Below are 18,425 nucleotides of genomic sequence, written 5' to 3'. Positions count from 1 at the left end.
ATCCGGCCCAAGGGACTGCCTGATCTCATTCGAGGATCAGTTCTGTCATCGAGTGGTTTCAGCCCCTTCCCAATCGCAGACGCGGGGATCGAACTATGGTCCTCCCTACTAAGTTCCGTGTCAATCACCATTGAACCAACTAACGATTGGTATCAAAAATTGAATTTAGATTTTTCTGAATAATCCGTCTTAGAGGGAGCTCATTTGAGGTTATATTAGTTTGCTATCATCATACATCATACATACAACTATTATTCGTATGCTATTTGTCTCCTATGGTTATTTCATAATCATTTTGGGTATGCTGAAAACGGTTTATATTGTTGCTTTTCTTAAAATGTCTCATTCTGATATTTTGTCTTATTCTGATATTCTTACATTATGCATATATGAAATCAACATTGCATGTGGTGCCCATATATCCACTATTGTTACAGCTCTCTTAACTTGTTTTGAAGAACTAATTTTTAATTGGTTTAAAAAAACTTTTGATCTCCTACCTGACAAAAAAAAAATTTGATCTCTTTTTATTTCAATTAGGGTTTTAAATACTTTTCATTTTTAATTGGTTTAAAGATACTTCTGATAAAAAAAATTATATATTACTTACAACTATGTTATTATAACATAAAATTATTATCAATGTTATTATAACATAAAATTATTATCAATAATAACAAATTTTTTATTTCTTTTTAAAAAACAAATGTGATTTTTTAATAAAATTATTATAAAAAACCAAATTTTTTATTTTTATTAAAAAAAGTGATTTTTTAATTTTATAATACGGGTCAATCTGTTTAATCCGTGGACTAACACAACACAAACTCTAACCAACATATTGTAGACAGGCCAACCCAGACCGTTTAATATGTGGGTTTATGCAGGCGGGCGCACACCCAACTCTAGTTATGTTGATAATCCATTATCCAGTGTAACATCAGATGTGTTCCCATCCCAGGCATACGTTGTCTAAAGATTCTTCATATAAGGCTTGTCTAACCGGCCAGTAGTTATGTTCAAAATAAACTTCAAATAAACACACATTAAGTATCATAAAAGTGTTTCTTTGAAACAACTTGCGTTAAATTTATGCAATTAAGTATCAATTAATTTTTACTTTGCATTAAATTTCATAAGCTTTATTCACTTTAATTTATATGAACTTTAAATTCAACAGTTGAACTAATCAATTTTACATGACATAAATGAACACAGAAGGGACATAACAGTGACCGTCGACGAGAACGACATGATAAAACCTAGAATTAAGTAACAGGATAATCCCCAACACCATCAAATTCATTATAGCATACCATATAGTTATTCAACAATAAAATTCACACTCACATTCAATATAAAGTTATCTTATTGTTGATAAGCCAAAAATAAACCAATGTATGCACTCCTCTCTCTAACACAAAATTGCCGATGGCTCCATCAGCCATAAAAGTAAACTAAATTACACTATTGTACAAACAATATATTTTACTATTTTATACTATCAAGTACCAACAAAGTACTTGCAAGATAGTATAAACCTAAATACTTTGGTATCTTCTGCAACACTCGTCTTCAGCGAAAGTCGTCTTCCTAAATAATCAAAAATTGAATCATCAGAGAAACAAAAGAGAGATGATACTACCTCGAGAAGTAAATTCTAAATAGCTTATTATGATTCTTCCGGCAGATGACTAAATCATACAAGAAAACACTCCTTTTTATACAACATGTGCTTAGTTTAAGGTTGCGAAAGAAAAAAGAATTGAAGATAATATAATACCACACTATGATTTGTTGACAAAACAGTAGAAGAATGTGAAAAGTAATTAAGCATGGTAAACCATATTAGCATGTAAGTCAGGATGTATGGCACCACACAAAACCAAAAAATCAATCTAGCAGAAGTAATGTATTTCAATAACATGAAGGTCCCGTGAGGTAAAAACAAATCCAAACTAACCAACACTTGCTTAAAAAACATGTTAAATATTCTTGAAATAACTATGGTTTTTTAGTTCTCTCATTTAACTTGTTCATAAACACCTACTTATAAGAATTACTTTTAAGTGAAAAAAATATAAACTTAATTTTTATTGAGAAGGTCCTGTGAGGTAAAAGCAAATCCAAACTAACCCTTAATCTAGATATGTACAATATATCTGACAAGAAACTAAATAACTCAATGTAGAAAAATTAATACCTGCGTCGTCACCAGTGCTCGGTATTGGCTGTCCAGTGCCTCCCAGCGCCATGACTTCTGCCCCAACCTGCTCTCTCGCCATGGTCTCCTCCATCCCTACCGCCAACGTGATAGCCACCTCTGCCACCACCTATACCATAATTATCACGTCTTATCCTTGGCTTTGCTTTTTCAACTGACAACCAATAATTTCCAATCGCAGTTTGATCAAGTTTTAGTGCTTTATTATAGCCATCAGTATCCTTGAAGTCCAAATGAGCAAACCTGCAAATTTTGCAATGAGAGATTGGAATGCAATAGACACTAATTCTTGCATACAATATATTTTAGGTGTTTCCTGCAACCACTTATCAATCATCACTTACACAGGATTATATAGATATATTGTATATTATCCATCTGGATACATTTTCTCTAGATAACTTACAAATTTTGACCTACCACGGACCAAGCAACGACGGGCCTCATGCATAGCATTGAGCCAATTTTATCTTTGAAAAGCCATGAACAGAATAGTTGTGTTAAATAGGTGAATTTATGCGGTTGGAGGATGACATTAGGAAAAAGTGATACCTTACAGGCAGTCGGTCTCTTCACTCTAACGAATATGTAAATAATATCCTTAGTGTAACTAGTAATCTAAATTAGTTCTAGTGAGCTATGGTTGATTATTCACCATATTTGCATGAAAAAGTTGCAGCTATTGTGTTAAATATAACCTCTAGGGAAACCTTGACATATACAAAAGGGAAAATGTTAATGATAAAAAGAGAACACTAAACAAAATGGCATTATAAAGCAGAAATCATTCCTCAGCTTATATGATGAGCTGATACAACCAGAAAATATTTGGTATAAACAATATAAAATCATTTTCAAAAACAAGAAAATAATGTAACTAAGCAGGTGTTGCAAATAAATGAAAGTGTAATCCGGTTAGAAGATAAAAAGAAAATGGCACTGAAAAAGTGAAGTATGAGTTAAGATATCTAAATATTCAATAGTACATCACAAATTCCATCAGAACAATGCCATACCCCTTAACAGTACCAGAATCAGGAAATTTTGGTAATGAGATCCTTGTAATCTCTCCGCAAGAACAGAAATGCTTATACAGGCTAGCTTTTATCTGAAAGGCCAAAGTAGGCAATATTTACAGACCAATAACATGGAATGGAGAGAGATCAAGGCAATCTATTGCAGGAACAGATGCAACCAAATGAGGGAAAAAAAAAACTAATTACCTTCTCTTCTGCAACGGATGTATCAAATCCAATCACAAATACAGTTAGAGACTGAAAACTTTCGGCCTTCTGGAATGAGATGCTCGAGCTGTTTAAATTGTAACACGAGAACAAAGCTTTAAAATGTTAAACAAGCATTATTCTTAAGATTGGCTAATATTGTATTTATTAAGAGAGAGAGAGAGAGAGAGAGAGAGAGAGAGAGAGGACAATGCATATATAGGAGTGTACGCGGGAGGGTTGGGTTCGGCCGATTTTAGCCAAACCCATCACCCGACCCGATCAAAGTTAGTTGAGTTGAATGTAAAACTGGTATTTTTTTATGTTAAACCCTAACCAACCCAACCCGGTGGTGAGAGGGTTCGGGTGAGTCAACTGGTCATTACATATAAGTTTTTTAAACAATTCTCAAAAACTATATAGTTATGACATTTTATTTCATGAGAATTTAAAATTTAGACACTTGAAATTACATGAAATACTTTTGTGAAAACTGAATATATAATTATATTTCAAGTTATGAATAATTTACAATCACTAATGTGTTTATATAGGCTATTCTAACCTAATGGGCTTATGGGCCAAATACAAATTACTAATAGAAGATTACTCCTAATAATAGAATATTTACTATTTATTTACAACACTCCCCCTCAAGCTGGTGAATGAATATTTATCATTCCCAACTTGGAAACAATTCTTTCAAAGTTATTGCCGTTCAGCCCCGTAGTTAGAAGATCTGCAAGGTTGCCTTGGGAAGAGACATATGGAGTGCAAATTAGACCACTATCTAATTTTTCTTTGATGAAGTGTCGGTCAACTTCAATATGTTTGGTCCTATCATGTTGCACTGGATTATGAGCTATGCTAATAGCAGATTTATTATCACAATAGAGTTTCATTGGTTCATCACTCTTTATCCTCAAGTCTTCCAAGATGCTTTTCAGCCATAGTAATTCACATATACCTTGTGCCATTGCCCTGAACTCTGCTTCAGCACTAGATCTGGATACCACACTTTGTTTTTTACTCTTCCAAGTCACAAGATTTCCACCTAAAAAAGTGCAATATCCTGTAGTTGATCTCCTATCCACAATTGACCCTGCATAGTCAGCATCAGTATATGCTTCAAGTCCCACACTTCCATTTCGTTCGAACAAAATTCCTCTACCTGGAGTTCCTTTCAAATATTGAACAATTCGGAGTGCAGCTTGTAGATGAATCTCCTTTGGTTGGTGCATGAATTGGCTGACCAAGCTTACAGCAAAAGCAACATCAGGTCTAGTATGTGATAAATATATTAGTTTGCCGACCAATCTTTGATACCTTTCCTTATTAACCGCAACATCTTCTTCTGCATTCCCCAACTTTATATTTGGATCAATTGGTGTACATGCAGGCTTGCATGCTGTCTTGCCAGTCTCTTGCAAAAGGTCGGTAATGTATTTTTGTTGGGATATGAAAATTCCTTTCTTAGAGTGAGCCACTTCTATTCCCAAAAAATACTTCAATTTTCCCAAGGTCTTAATCTCAAATTCCTTGGCTAAGTGTTGACTTAACATTTGCTGCTCCTCTTCATTATCGCCTGTTACGATAATGTCGTCCACATACACCAATAACACTGTGACTCCCCCTGACTTAGAGTGTTTAACAAATAAAGTATGGTCTCCTTGACTTTGTTTGAAGCCCAAACCAACCATAACTTTGGTGAATCTTCCAAACCAAGCTCGTGGTGATTGCTTTAGTCCATATAAAGCCTTTTTTAACTTACACACGGTGTTGGCAGCAATATCTTCACGATATCCAGGGGGTACATCCATGTAGATCTCTTCTTCAAGTTCTCCATGAAGGAAAGCATTTTTTACATCAAATTGCTGCAAGTTCCAATTGTAATTAGCTGCTAAAGATAATATCACCCTAACAGTGTTCATTTTTGCAACTGGAGCAAATGTCTCAGAGTAATCTATTCCATAAGTCTGAGTGAACCCTTTGGCTACCAATCTTGCCTTGTACCTCTCAATAGATCCATCAGCCTTGTATTTTACAGTGTATACCCATTTGCACCCTACAGGTTTCTTTCCATTTGGTAGAGAGACCAATTCCCAAGTATTGTTCTTATCAAGTGCTTCCATTTCCAAATCCATGGCTTGTTTCCATTTCCTGTCAGACAATGCCTCAGACAAGGAAGTAGGTATTGTGGTAGTGTTTAGACTTGTGAGGAAGGCTTTATGGGTAGTTGATAATTGTTCAAAGCATAAGTAATTGGATAGAGGGTAAAGTGGCTTGTTGGTGCAGGTTCTAGTATTTTTCCTATGGGCAATTGGGAGATGTAAATCTTTAGAGTCTACTGGTGTTATTTCTCTGGATTTTGGGTTTTTATGTTTTATCAGAATGGATTCTGGTTCCCTTTGTATGGTTGAGCTAGATTCTGGTTCCTGGGTATGAGAAAATTCTGAAATTGAATCACTAGAGTTTGAAGGGTCAAGGAAAGTTACCTCATGTAATGTTGGATCGGACTCATGGATATGAGTAGATTCAGGAATGGTCTTTTTTCTTGTGTATACTAAATTCTTCCCATATCTCACATCAACACCAACATTTTCATCTTTCTCAGAATCAATTTCAGTCTCAGCATTGTCAACTTTAGTTTCAATATTTTCAAGATCAATTTCAGTCTCAACATTGTCACCTCTAGTTTCAGCCTCAACTTCTGGCCCGAAATTAAGGTCAGGGAGTATAAGAGACTCATCTTCCTTACTTGTGCTCTCCCCCTGAAGATGAGTTTGAATGAAGTAACTTTCATGTTCATGGAAGGTGACATCTCGGGAGACAAAGAATTTATGAGACGGTGGATGATAACATTTGTAACCCTTTTGGGTGGAAGAATACCCTATAAAGACACACTTTAAGGCTCTAGGATCAAGTTTCCCTCTACCATCACTATGGATATGGACGAACGACTTACACCCAAATATTCTAGGAATGAGATTACAAGAGGTGGACACATCAGGATAAAATGAGGATAGAACCTCCATAGGAGTTTTAGAGGCAAGGACACTAGAAGGTAAACGATTTATGAGATACGATGCGGTTAAAACCGCCTCTCCCCAATACTTCTTGGGAACCTTATTTTGGAATAATATAGCACGTGTTTGATCTAACAAATGCCTGTTTTTTCTCTCAGCAATCCCATTTTGTTGGGGTGTTTTGACACAAGAGGACTCATGAATAATACCCTCTTTTTGACAAAAGGAATTAAGTCCTTGATTGAAGTAATCTTTGGCATTATCGGACCTGACCCTCTTAATACTCACTCCAAACTGGTTTTTTACCAATGAGAAAAAATGTAGAAACACAGAGGTAACCTCGGACTTTTGTCTTAGTAAGTAGACCCATGTAACCCGAGTGCAATCATCGATGAAGGTTACAAACCATCGAGCACCCGATATATTTGGAACATTAGAAGGACCCCACACATCAGTATGAATTAAATAAAATGGAGAAGTACTCACTCTGTTACTAACCGGGAAAGAGGCACGTTTGTGTTTAGCAAGTTCACACACCTCACAACAAAGACTCTCAACATCTAAATTTTTAAAAAAGGAAGGAAATATTTGTTTCATGACTCTAAATGAAGGATGACCAAGGCGACGGTGGTATAGAAAGACTTTCTCCCTGTTGGTCTTAATTGATTCCGAAAAAAGTGAGTTGTTGTTGTTGAGTGGATTTGGGGGGAGATTTTGGTTATCCAAGTAATAAAGACCATTCAATTCTTTCGCATTTCCAATTGTCCTCCCCGAATGCTTATCTTGAAAAACACAAGCATTGTCATAAAAAATAGCATTACATGATAGGTTTTTGGTGAGTTTTTGTATGAAAATTAGGCTAGTAGACAATTTGGGAATGTGAAGGACATTTCGTAGGATTATAGATGGACTTATTTGGATATCTCCTTGACCTGCTACAGTTAAAAGGGTACCATCTGCTGTGGATATTTTCTTGTTACTGAGACAAGGTGAATAAGTGGAAAATTGTGTGGGTAAGGGTGTCATGTGGTCAGTGGCTCCAGAATCCAGTATCCAATATTGGTTATAGGGTTTATCCGAAGCATTAAATCCAACAGAAAATTGAGACTTACCAAGAGAAAGTGGAAACGGAAACATACCTGAATATGCCAGAGAAGTTGTAACCGTTGTTGGTGTCTCCAATTCACTAAGAAAAGATTTCAACCTCTTTATTTCATCTTGGTTGAGTGGAACAAATCCTTTTTTTGACATATTGACCGATGTCATGTGATTGTCTTAATAAGGAGAACAAAATAGCAAAAAATCCAAGTTTTTTTTTTTTGAATGAACAGTGACGCACAGTACTGCTATGAACAGTACGCGTGTGAACAGTGCCGTGGATGAACAGTACCACGTGAACAGTGATTTCGCAACTGTTTGCTGAAACTGCAATAAAGGCAGTAGTAACAAATCCTAATCCTGCAATGAAGGCAGTTAGGGTTTATGACCGCAATGAAGGCGGCTAGGGTTTATGCGGAAGCAAGGCCCTCAAAGAACGAGAGCTCTGATGCCATGTGAAAACTGAATATATAATTATATTTCAAGTTATGAATAATTTACAATCACTAATGTGTTTATATAGGCTATTCTAACCTAATAGGCTCATGGGCCAAATACAAATTACTAATAGAAGATTACTCCTAATAATAGAATATTTACTATTTATTTACAACAACTTTAAATATAAATCTGTTACCCGAACCAAACCACTTCGAGTTTGAACGGGTTGGTTTGGATTGGACCCAAACTTGAACGGGGTTCGGAAAACCCACTCCTATGCATATATATGACACTAAACCCACTTAGTCCCTATTAGCAAATGGAATCAATTAAAAAGGGATAGTATCTAAATAAATACTACTATATCCCAACACTACCCCTCAAGGTGGAGAATATACACCATATGCATCCAACTTGTCACATAGTAAGTAATCTGAGGATCCGGTAGAGATTTATGAAATATGTTGGAAAGTTGACCCTCAGAATTGGCAAAGTAAGTTCTAATGACTCAGAGAGAATCATTTCTCTAATGAATTGACAATCAACTTCTATATGCTTTGTCCTCCCGTGAAAAATTGGATTGAAGGAGAGGTTCAAGGCTCATCGGTGATAACGCACAAGTTCCATAGGACCTACCTCACAAATTGTAGGTCTTGCAATAAATGTTTCCACCACAAAAGTTCACATGTGGCATGAGCTATAGCCCGATAATCAACTTTTGCACTCAATCAGTTTGCTCTTTGCTATTCCATGAAATCTTATTTCCACCCTTGATTATGCAGCAACCAGAAGTAGACCTAGCACACACATCTTCTACCCAATTGGAATCCATATACCCAACATGTCAGTGTGACCCCTATCAATGAAAACAAGGCCCTTTCAAGGTGACTTTTGATATACTGAAGAATTCGAACAATTGCATTCCAATTATTATAACAAGGAGTTAAGGAACTGGCTTACTTCACTAACTGGAAAAATGTCTGGTCTGGTCATGATAAGATAAGATAAGATAATTTAATTTTCCCGTTAGTCATCAGTATCTACCTGGATCAAGATAGGGCTCCCTTTGATCAGGAAGGAGCTTTACATTAGTATTCATAGGAGTGTCAACTGGTTTACAATCTATATGACATGTCTCCTCTTAAATATTATGAGCAAACTTCCTCTGAGAAATAACAACACCCGACTTCGGTTGAGCTACTTTAAGCCCAAAAAAGTAACGTAGAGACCCAAGTCCTTAGCCTGAAAGTTTTAAACAAGTGTTGTTTCAATGTCTTGATACCCTCATAATCATCAATTGTAATCACAATGTCATCAACATAAACCACTAGGAACATTTACTGGGCAATGAGTATTTAAGAAAAATAGACTGATCTGACTCACAACAGAGCATCCCAAAGTGTTAAGGAACTCTAATGACATACTTGAGGTGATCGTAAGACCCAAAGACTTGTGTAATTTGCATACAAGACTATGCTCCCTGAGCAACAAGTCCAGGAAGTTTCACCATGTAAATCCCCTTCAAGTGACTGTGCAAGAAGACGTTCTTGATATCCAACTAATATAACAGTCAATGTTTCATGGAAACCATCATTATAAAACTGGCCTTATCTCTTTTCAATGTGGGACATGTGTCTTTTCCAATACACCTCACACCTAGCACTATTTGGCTTGGTGTGTGAATAATATGGTTGGAGGCCCCGTATATAAGACACATGTCCAAAAGGAGAAAATACACAGTTTAATTGAATAATATTGTATTCCTTGTATAAAAGACAGGAGAAAATACACACACACACACACTCACGTGCGGCTTAACCTACTCAAGTTCTAACATTAGGGAATGGAATCAATTAAAAAGGAGATAGTATATATACAATACTAAAATATCTCAACAATTATAAAAACTCTTTTTAAAACTTGTCCAAAAGCAAAGTAAACAAAAAGTGTATAAAACAGTTACCCTCTATTTGGGAAACATTCACCCTCTTCTGAAGCTTTACCAACTTTGATGGGACGGTTCATTAATCTTGTGTTATCCAACTCAAGAGCCTATAATGAGAAAAGCAAATTGATTATTAGCTTAATTTGTCTTTGCACGGATAAATGAATTCAGCGTTATAATAAAGAGCATGCATGGGTGATAAAAAGTATATAAGAGAACCTAGACATATCAAATGTCAACCTTCTGTCACATAAAAATTAACCGCTATTCAAAATCATGGGGTTGAATGAGAAAAGGCTTGCTTGCCATTGTATTATGCACATATATGGAGGATATCCTTAGGATAAATATTTGAGGTAGGTGTACAATACATGTTTTACAGAACTGATACGGAGGAATATCCCCTTTTCCTTTGCATAGTTATGCACTACCAATTTAAATATAATATATATATATATATATATATATATATATATATATATATATATATATATATATATACACTTGAACAAAACAATGTTATGATATCGTACCTTTAGCTACACCAATAATAACAAAGCAGCAACCACAGTTAAAATACTAGGAATGAGATGGACATTACAATAAAATCAACATATTCAAATTTTGCTCGCACTATATAGGAAAAGTATAGCTTCCAAAGGTACAACTAACTGTGGCATGCTAGTAGCAGTTCTAAAATGATCTGTACAAACTACACAACGTCAAAAGGCTTGCCTTTTCTGCAGCTTCTGCGGTTGCAAACTCAACATCCACATGGAGTCGGACATCAACAACTTCTCCGCAATCTTTGAAAATATTTTCACTGAAAACATTTGAAATTAGAAAATTAAAACAGATAATAACCAACAACAACCAGAAAGAAAATTAATACATACATTTCAGCCCGTTCCACATCGAATGACAAATTTCTAACACATATTGTTTTTGATCCATCATTTTTCTCTTTTCCGGTAGATGGGGTTTCAGGCTGCAAAATTCAAGGAATAACCATTATATCACTGGTTTGATATTTTACATTGCAATGAAGAGAGGATATTGATCATTACAACTTTACTCTCAGCAGAGGCAGCATCAAACATCTCTATATCTTTAACCTCCTCCTTTGCACAAGTCAACTATATTCCAATAAAAAAGTTAACTTGTCAGCAGCATTGATAAGTAGATAATATACAGATAAAAAACAGATAAAACCATGTGAATATGCAAGAGAGAGAGAGAGAGAGAGAGAGAGAGAGAGAGATTCGCCCATTCGTATGCAGAAAATGATGCAACAAACTAATATGGAAGAGAAAAAATTACTTTGTCTTCCGCAAGGGATGTATCAAAACACTTCACAGGTACAGTTTGAGACTGAATTTTTTCATCCTTAAGGAATGAGCTGCTCCACGACCAGCTGCTTAAATTATTAAGGAAAGAGAAATAGGAAGATGTTGATCAATAGAAGATAATAAAGGCTCTTCTGATTATGCTTGAAAAAACGCCTTAAAAATCAAAAGATGTGTACAAAAGATTTTACAATTAACTCTTTCAAAATAAAATACAAATATCTCAAAAAGCAGTTTTAGTGTTTATAAAAAACAATAATAATTATATATATATATATATATATATATATATATATATATATATATATATATATATATATATATATATATATATATATATATATATATATATATATATATGAGAAATCTTATTTGTACAACATTTTGGACAACTCTCTCTCTCATACTCACATTATATTTTTACTCTCTCTCATACTCTCTCACTTTATTGTTTTTTGTGCTAGATGAAGAAGGAACAAAAAGTTGTCCAAACAAGTTGTAGCAAAATAGTTGTACAAATAACACAGACTACGCACAAAAAAAGAGGAAATAAATCCTTACCTTCTATTAGGGGAATATTTACCCCTTTCCAGAGCTAAACCAACAAACATAAGACGATTAAAAAATACTTTCTTATTCAACGCAACAGCCTACAAGTAGAAACGCAAATCAATTCTTAGTTCAACAAGTCTTTGAGTAGAAGAATCCAACAAGTGTAAGCATAGATGATGTAAGAGGCATAGCAACCACACACACACACATATATATATAGATAGAGATAGAGAGAGAGAGAGAGGGAGAGAGAGAGAGAGAGATATGAAACCTATATATGTCAATATTTGTCTACCCCATCACTTAAGAACTAAGGGCAGACAAACCATGCGGTTTCAATAGAAAGTTTGTTCAAAAGGTTATGCGTTAAAATCAAATCAGGCCTAAAAACACCCCTCGAGGAATGATTGACTTATCATATTCTTTGAATACCTCAAAAATGTGGTGCCGTCGACTTAAGGTCGGAACAGGAACCAAATGAAATCAGTAAATTCCATCGAAAATTCTAGGAAAGAAAAAAGTATTGGAATAAAATGAAACTGCTAAAAAAAAAAATTTTGTTAGGGAAACTGCTAAAATTTTACCCCAAGTATATATGAAAAGTATATGGCATTATTGCTTTTTGGCAGTTCAAAAATGACTTGCGCGGTCACAAGTTTTACCTTTTGTGCTGCTTCTGCTGTGGCAAACTGAACATGTCCATAGCCTTTAAAATTCCCTTCACGATCTGTATGGAGACGAACATCAACAATTTCTCCACAATCTTTGAAAAGATTTTCCCTGAACAATATTAAAATGAGAATACTGACACATAAAATAATTCATTAGCACCAGCACAAAAAAAAAATATTAAATACAGACATATCAGCTCGTTCCACGGAGTATGACAAGTTTCTGACATATATGGTCTTTGATGCACTGTTTGTTTCATTTGGTGTAGCTGGGCTTTTAGGCTGCAAAATTCCAGAAAATAACACAACTGATTAGCAAATTGAAATTGCAGGAAGAAAGGATATTGGTCATTTCATACTCTTGTTTCTAAGGAAGCAGCATCAAACATATCCATACAAATACATAATACAATATTTACTGATAAAAACACTAATTTAACATTGAAAATATGAAACAAGGAGATCTTCATGCAATCTTGTGCAGGAATATATGCAACAAATAAATACGATCAAGAAAAAATCACCTTGTTTTCTACAAGGGATGCGTCAAAACCCTTTACAGTGTGAGATTGAAGATTTCCACCCTTATGGAATGAGCTGCTCGAGTTGCTAAAATCATTAACAAGGAAATCAGAAATGTGGCATAAGGCAGGATATTTAAACGAATCATATAACATGTTTGGGGCTAGTTTGCTTATGATTTTCAAAATTTCCATTTTAATTTCAAACCAAATGCACTGTATCCAAGGAAGGATCAGACCTGCACAGCCCTATTGTAGGGAGTTTTCCCATACATTTGTAATGGTCTAATAGATAGATTTCACGAAAAGCATGTTTCATAATTAAAATAACATGTTCCTAAATTTTAAAACAAATATTTAAATTTATTGGTTAAAAAAAGTAGGAAAATTATCTTCTTAAAAGGAGTTTTTAGTGCTTAAACAGCTAGATCATTATAAAATGATTGTTTAACTCAAATTTAATCAACAACCATATGGCATATGCAATTCAAATGAATTACCTTTTATAGGGGGGATAATCACTCTTTTCTACAGCTATACCAACTTTGATGTGGCGATTCAACAATTCTGTATTATCCAATTTAAGGGCCTGTGATTATTTAAAAAAAAAAAAAGTGACTCTTAACTCAATAAGTCTTTGCATATAGAGCAAGGGTACAGAAAATATACCCATAGATTATGCAAGAACCATATCAACACAAGCAATATGTGAAGTATAAAAGAAAATCTAGGGATATCGATGTCAACACCCCACAAAAACTAAATGTTATGCAAAGACTAAGAGAACACTTGGTGGTTATTGTATTATGGACAAATATAGAGGATAGCGCAGTGATAAATGGCCAAGCATAACAAGAAGTATAAAAGTTGCAACCAGTGAACCTGTTAAAATAAAGTATTGGTGCATATAAAAAAGTTACCATGAAGTTATACGACAATACTTGTTGATTGGACGAGTCCGCTATAGTACCACATTATTAAAATTAAAATGCATTACATTACTTAGTAATACAAATAAGAATAATATTTACTAGACGTGCAACAATGTCTTTTAATAAGATCAAATTATTCAAATTTTACCCTAAGCGTATAGGAAAAAGTATATGGCATTGTTGCTTCGAAAGGTAAAAATATCTTTGAATTGTTTTTTGCTGTAAAATGATTTGCACAGCCACAGACTACAAAAGGGCAAACACTTACTTTTCGTGCTGCTTCTGCTGTTCCAAACTCAACATGTCCAAAGCCTCTAAACCTCCCTTCGGGATCTAGGCTGAATCGAACATCAACAACTTCACCACAATCTTTGAAAATATCTTCCCTGAATAATTTTGAAATTACAAAATAATCCAAAACATAATCGACAAGAAGTTGTGTGAAAAATAATACATACATATCAGTCCGTTCCACACTATATGACAGGTTTCTAACAAATATTGTCTTCGATTCAGCATATTTTCCGTTTAGCGTGACTGGGGTTTCATGCTGCAAAAAATACAGCAAATAAACAGCATAACTAATATGGTGATTTATATTGCAGGAAGAAAAAATTGGTTGATTACAACTTTCGTTTCAATGGAGGTAGCATCAAACATTTCTACATCCTTAACTTCTTCCATATCTTGTATGCCTCAATAACCATTTAAAAAAAAAAAAAAAAAAAACGAACTTTTCAGCAGCCATGGGAAAAAGTATTATGAAATGCTTACCCTTTCCTGAGGTGTTTTGGAAACTTTTTCCTCTATTTCTTCCTCGGTGTACTCTGGACTCTCTAAATCTTCAGGCTGCAATGAAAAGAAAGGCATGAAGATAGTAAAATACTGCTAAAAAACAATTATTTGCACAATGTTCAAAATACAATGATCAATTAGCAGGTAAATGCTGGTTAAGTTGAGTGGATATTCTATACACCAAAACTTCCATCTTTATCTTTTGTGCCTCTTCATCTCTTAGTTCAGAGCCATCACCCATACAAACACAAAACACCAACTTTGCCTACTCTCAGCATATAATGGATCAGTTTTGTATGCATGCATTAACTACTGTTGAATTTCCAGATTACTATCCATGGCAAATCAATACGCCAAACCGTCTACCGGCATGAATTATTATGATGGAACTCTAGATCTCAAATAATGAAAATAAGATTGAAATGGAGAAATATGTAATTGTATTGATTGAAACAGATGAACAATTACACAGTTTATGAAAATGGAAAATGAAAATAACAAAGGTAACAAACTAGTAGAGAGAGTCTACTAGCCCCAAAGCACCAAGTGCCCCAAAGCACTAAGTGCCCCAAATCACTAAAAGTGATCCCATTAATTCTAACCGAAATAATAGCTAAGTTATTCCTTGTGCATAACACTCCTTATATAGTGGAGTAAGTCCTCATGCTCTCCATGCACTCATGCCACCTCATCACACCTTAGTCTTGGGCCAAAGTCAAGGCCTACTTTCACATTCAAGTCTCTATCATATTATGCATAAGGAATAAACTTATGCATGGTGCATAAACAAATCTCCACCGTCAAATTGAATCTAACAAATCTCCAAACGCACAATTTCCCAACCCCAAATCAACAACAGCAACTCCTGAACGTCATCAGATTGCTTCGTAGTTAGTTTTAAACTAAAATCATGCCAAAACCATTTTTGATGTGGAATGGTTTCACATTATATGTACTTAATCATGCCAAAACCATTTTTCCTATGGAATGGTTTCAGAGGGTTGTAATCCAAAACCATTTTGCTGTAGAATGGTTTTGTGTGTTATTTATGCATGGTGCATAAGGAATTCGCTTATGCACCATAACCGCTCCCATAAAACACCCCCTACCCCACACACACACACACACAACCACCACCACCATGATGCAATGCCCCACCTACAACTGAATGAGTCTTTTAGTTCAAGCATAACAGAGCCCCCAAAAAATTAAAATAAATATTCTATTTTCTTCTAACTGAATTATGCATAGAAAATCATTGTTTTTTAAGCATTAATCAATGTTTCTTTATACATATATTAGAGCACAAGAATTAACCACCAAAAGTAGTCAATAACTCAATACTTACATTATCCTCACCAAAGCTTCTGGGAGAGTCAGCATCTGTGCTACCATCATCCACCGGTTCCAAAGCAATGAAACCAGTACCAGATTCATTTTCAGCTTCAAGTTTCTAAACACAAGGCAAACAAAAAAATCATAACCAGAATCAATAAAACAGTAGTACAAATATCCATCTAAAAATTATAAATGCATAAATTGAGAAGCTAAATACTCATCATCTAAAAAACATACATTATCATGTTCAGAATAATCTGGATTAATTTCTTCCTCATTCTCTTGGTTTACAACAACCTCGACAACCTCGTTTTTCTTCTGCTTCTTTGTAATCACATCCTCTTGATCTGGATTAATTTCTTCCTCATTATCTTGCTTTACAACAACCTCGACAACCTCGTCTCTCTTCTGCTTCTTAGTAATCACGTCCTCTTGATCTGGATTAATTTCTTCCTCATTCTCTTGCTTTGTAACAACCTCGTCTCTCTTCTGCTTCTTAGTAATCACATCCTCTTGATCTGGATTAATTTCTTCCTCATTCTCTTGCTTTGCAACAACCTCGACAACCTCATCTCTCTTCTGCTTCTTAGTAATCACATCCTCTTGATCTGGATTAATTTCTTCCTCATTCTCTTGGTTTACAACAACCTCGACAACCTCGTCTCTCTTCTGCTTCTTAGTAATCACATCCTCTTGATCTGGATTGATTTCTTCCTCATTCTCTTGCTTTACAACAACCTCGACAACCTCGTCTCTCTTCTGCTTCTTAGTAATCACATCCTCTTGATCTGGATTAATTTCTTCCTCATTCTCTTGCTTTACAACAACCTCGACAACCTCGTCTCTCTTCTGCTTCTTTGTAATCACATCCTCTTGATCTGGATTAATTTCTTCCTCATTCTCTTGCTTTACAACAACCTCGACAACCTCGTCTCTCTTCTGCTTCTTAGTAATCACATCCTCTTGATCTTCATCCTCACACTCCCTTTTGCCTATATAAATTTATTTTATTTTAAAATTAAACAAAATCAGTACATAAACTAAACCCTTGTGCAAAAAATCAAAAACCTAAAACCAAATTGACAAATGAAAGCAAATAAATTAGGGAAAAATTAAAATTACAAATTTTTGGTGGTGGAATTGCATTATCACAGACCTACAAAAAAAAGGGGGAAACGAGGTTAGATTAATTATACCAAGTGAAAACAAAATCAAAGAATTGACAATGAAAATTGAAATTGGTTAAAGGATAATTGAAAACACACTTCGGATTCAGATTCATTGGCCATATTTGAGGTGAATCGAAGGAAAGAATTGGGATTGATCTAGCCGTTAGGGTTAGGGATTTCTTCTAGTTACGAGCAACTCGCGCCAATGCTATACGGTGCGTTTTTCTTCTCCAGTTCACTAATTTTGCAACTTGTCAAATTGGATATTCATACAAAGATTTTAAAAGAACTAATAGTAACTACTGTAATTAAATTAATTTTTTATAGTTAATAATAATTAAAGTTTAGGTGAATTAAATTCGGAGATTCGTTTGTTTTTAGCTTTCTTACAAAAAAAAATTCGGAGATTCGACGATGGATCTTTATTTATAGTGTAACTTTGTGTTCTCTTTGACAACTTGTTAAATAGATTTGGATCTCTAACTTTGAGTTCTCTCCATTAACTTTAAGGTTGAAATATTAGAGAGAATGAAGAAATATGGAGGGAAAATATAAGAGAACACAAACACCCGTCTGAATGCACGGGTCATTTTTTTTTCTTGAAGAAGCTAAACTAGCCCACCCAAATTGATGCTAGAGAGAATCGAAACTCAGACCTCAAGAGGAGCACACTCTCAGGTCCCAAGCCAATACCAATGCACCAACCCAAGTGGGTTTTTATGCACGGGTCATTTACTTTTATTCGATATTTAAATTTATCTACTATATAAGAAAAGAAAGTACCTATGAAATTCCTAATTTGCCCCTTTTTCATTTTTTGACACATAATCAATTCAGGGTTATTTGTGTCTTTATCAAAAAATATTAGTAGAAAAATGCTAAAAAATTTCTTAGTAGGAATCGAACCCTTAACCTTTTAGTTACAATTCTTATTAGAATTACCACTAAGCCATATGAATTAATTTGTTATATTTTTGGAACCAATATATAATCAACATGAGTTAAGTTAAAAGAAGAAAGGGGAAGTGTTTATTTATTTTTTCTTTTTTATAATAAGAGAGTAAAATTCATGTACAAATAAAAGGAGAGATTCAATGAAATTCTTTACAACAAATGTATGGTTTTTTTTTTTACAATATAGAGG

General features: G+C 34.5%; 1 protein-coding gene across 16 annotated transcripts; it reads right to left on the bottom strand.

Annotated features, from left to right (window-relative positions):
• Positions 1-1,323: 1,323 nt before the first annotated feature.
• LOC123902319 (nucleolin 2-like) lies at positions 1,324-17,759 on the bottom strand. 16 transcript variants are annotated; one of them, XM_045952007.1, is made up of 22 exons: positions 17,378-17,549; positions 17,235-17,268; positions 16,590-17,104; positions 16,350-16,508; positions 16,123-16,227; positions 14,754-14,828; positions 14,438-14,529; positions 14,248-14,365; positions 13,548-13,636; positions 13,051-13,135; positions 12,717-12,808; positions 12,518-12,635; positions 11,865-11,953; positions 11,278-11,374; positions 11,025-11,093; positions 10,854-10,945; positions 10,693-10,780; positions 9,976-10,064; positions 3,448-3,535; positions 3,241-3,332; positions 2,204-2,467; positions 1,324-1,593 (listed from the first exon to the last, which is right to left on the bottom strand). In XM_045952007.1, exons 1-21 carry the CDS (start codon positions 17,399-17,401, stop codon positions 2,212-2,214), a joined length of 2,466 nt encoding a protein of 821 aa, XP_045807963.1. In that variant the 5' UTR covers positions 17,402-17,549; the 3' UTR covers positions 1,324-1,593; positions 2,204-2,211. The 16 variants fall into 16 exon arrangements, 7 of the variants coding, with proteins under 7 accessions (XP_045807963.1, XP_045807965.1, XP_045807964.1 ...); XM_045952009.1 differs by having other exon boundaries at positions 16,350-16,418; XM_045952008.1 differs by having other exon boundaries at positions 16,350-16,589; positions 16,671-17,104.
• Between the last annotated feature and the right edge of the window lie 666 nt (positions 17,760-18,425).

The sequence above is a fragment of the Trifolium pratense genome, linkage group LG1, assembly GCF_020283565.1.
Source record: "Trifolium pratense cultivar HEN17-A07 linkage group LG1, ARS_RC_1.1, whole genome shotgun sequence".
Taxonomy (NCBI): Eukaryota; Viridiplantae; Streptophyta; class Magnoliopsida; order Fabales; family Fabaceae; genus Trifolium; species Trifolium pratense.
This window is presented reverse-complemented; position numbering and strand designations above follow the sequence as displayed.

Coding starts and splice junctions, on each gene's coding strand:
- LOC123902319 (XM_045952003.1), bottom strand. CDS start 17,401: ATGGCCAATGAATCTGAATCCGAA. Junction 14,530..14,753: donor CCAAAACACCTCAGGAAAGG/GTAAGCATTTCA, acceptor TATTTTTTGCAG/CATGAAACCCCAGTCACGCT. Junction 10,946..11,024: donor CCTCTGCTGAGAGTAAAGTT/GTAATGATCAAT, acceptor TGAATTTTGCAG/CCTGAAACCCCATCTACCGG.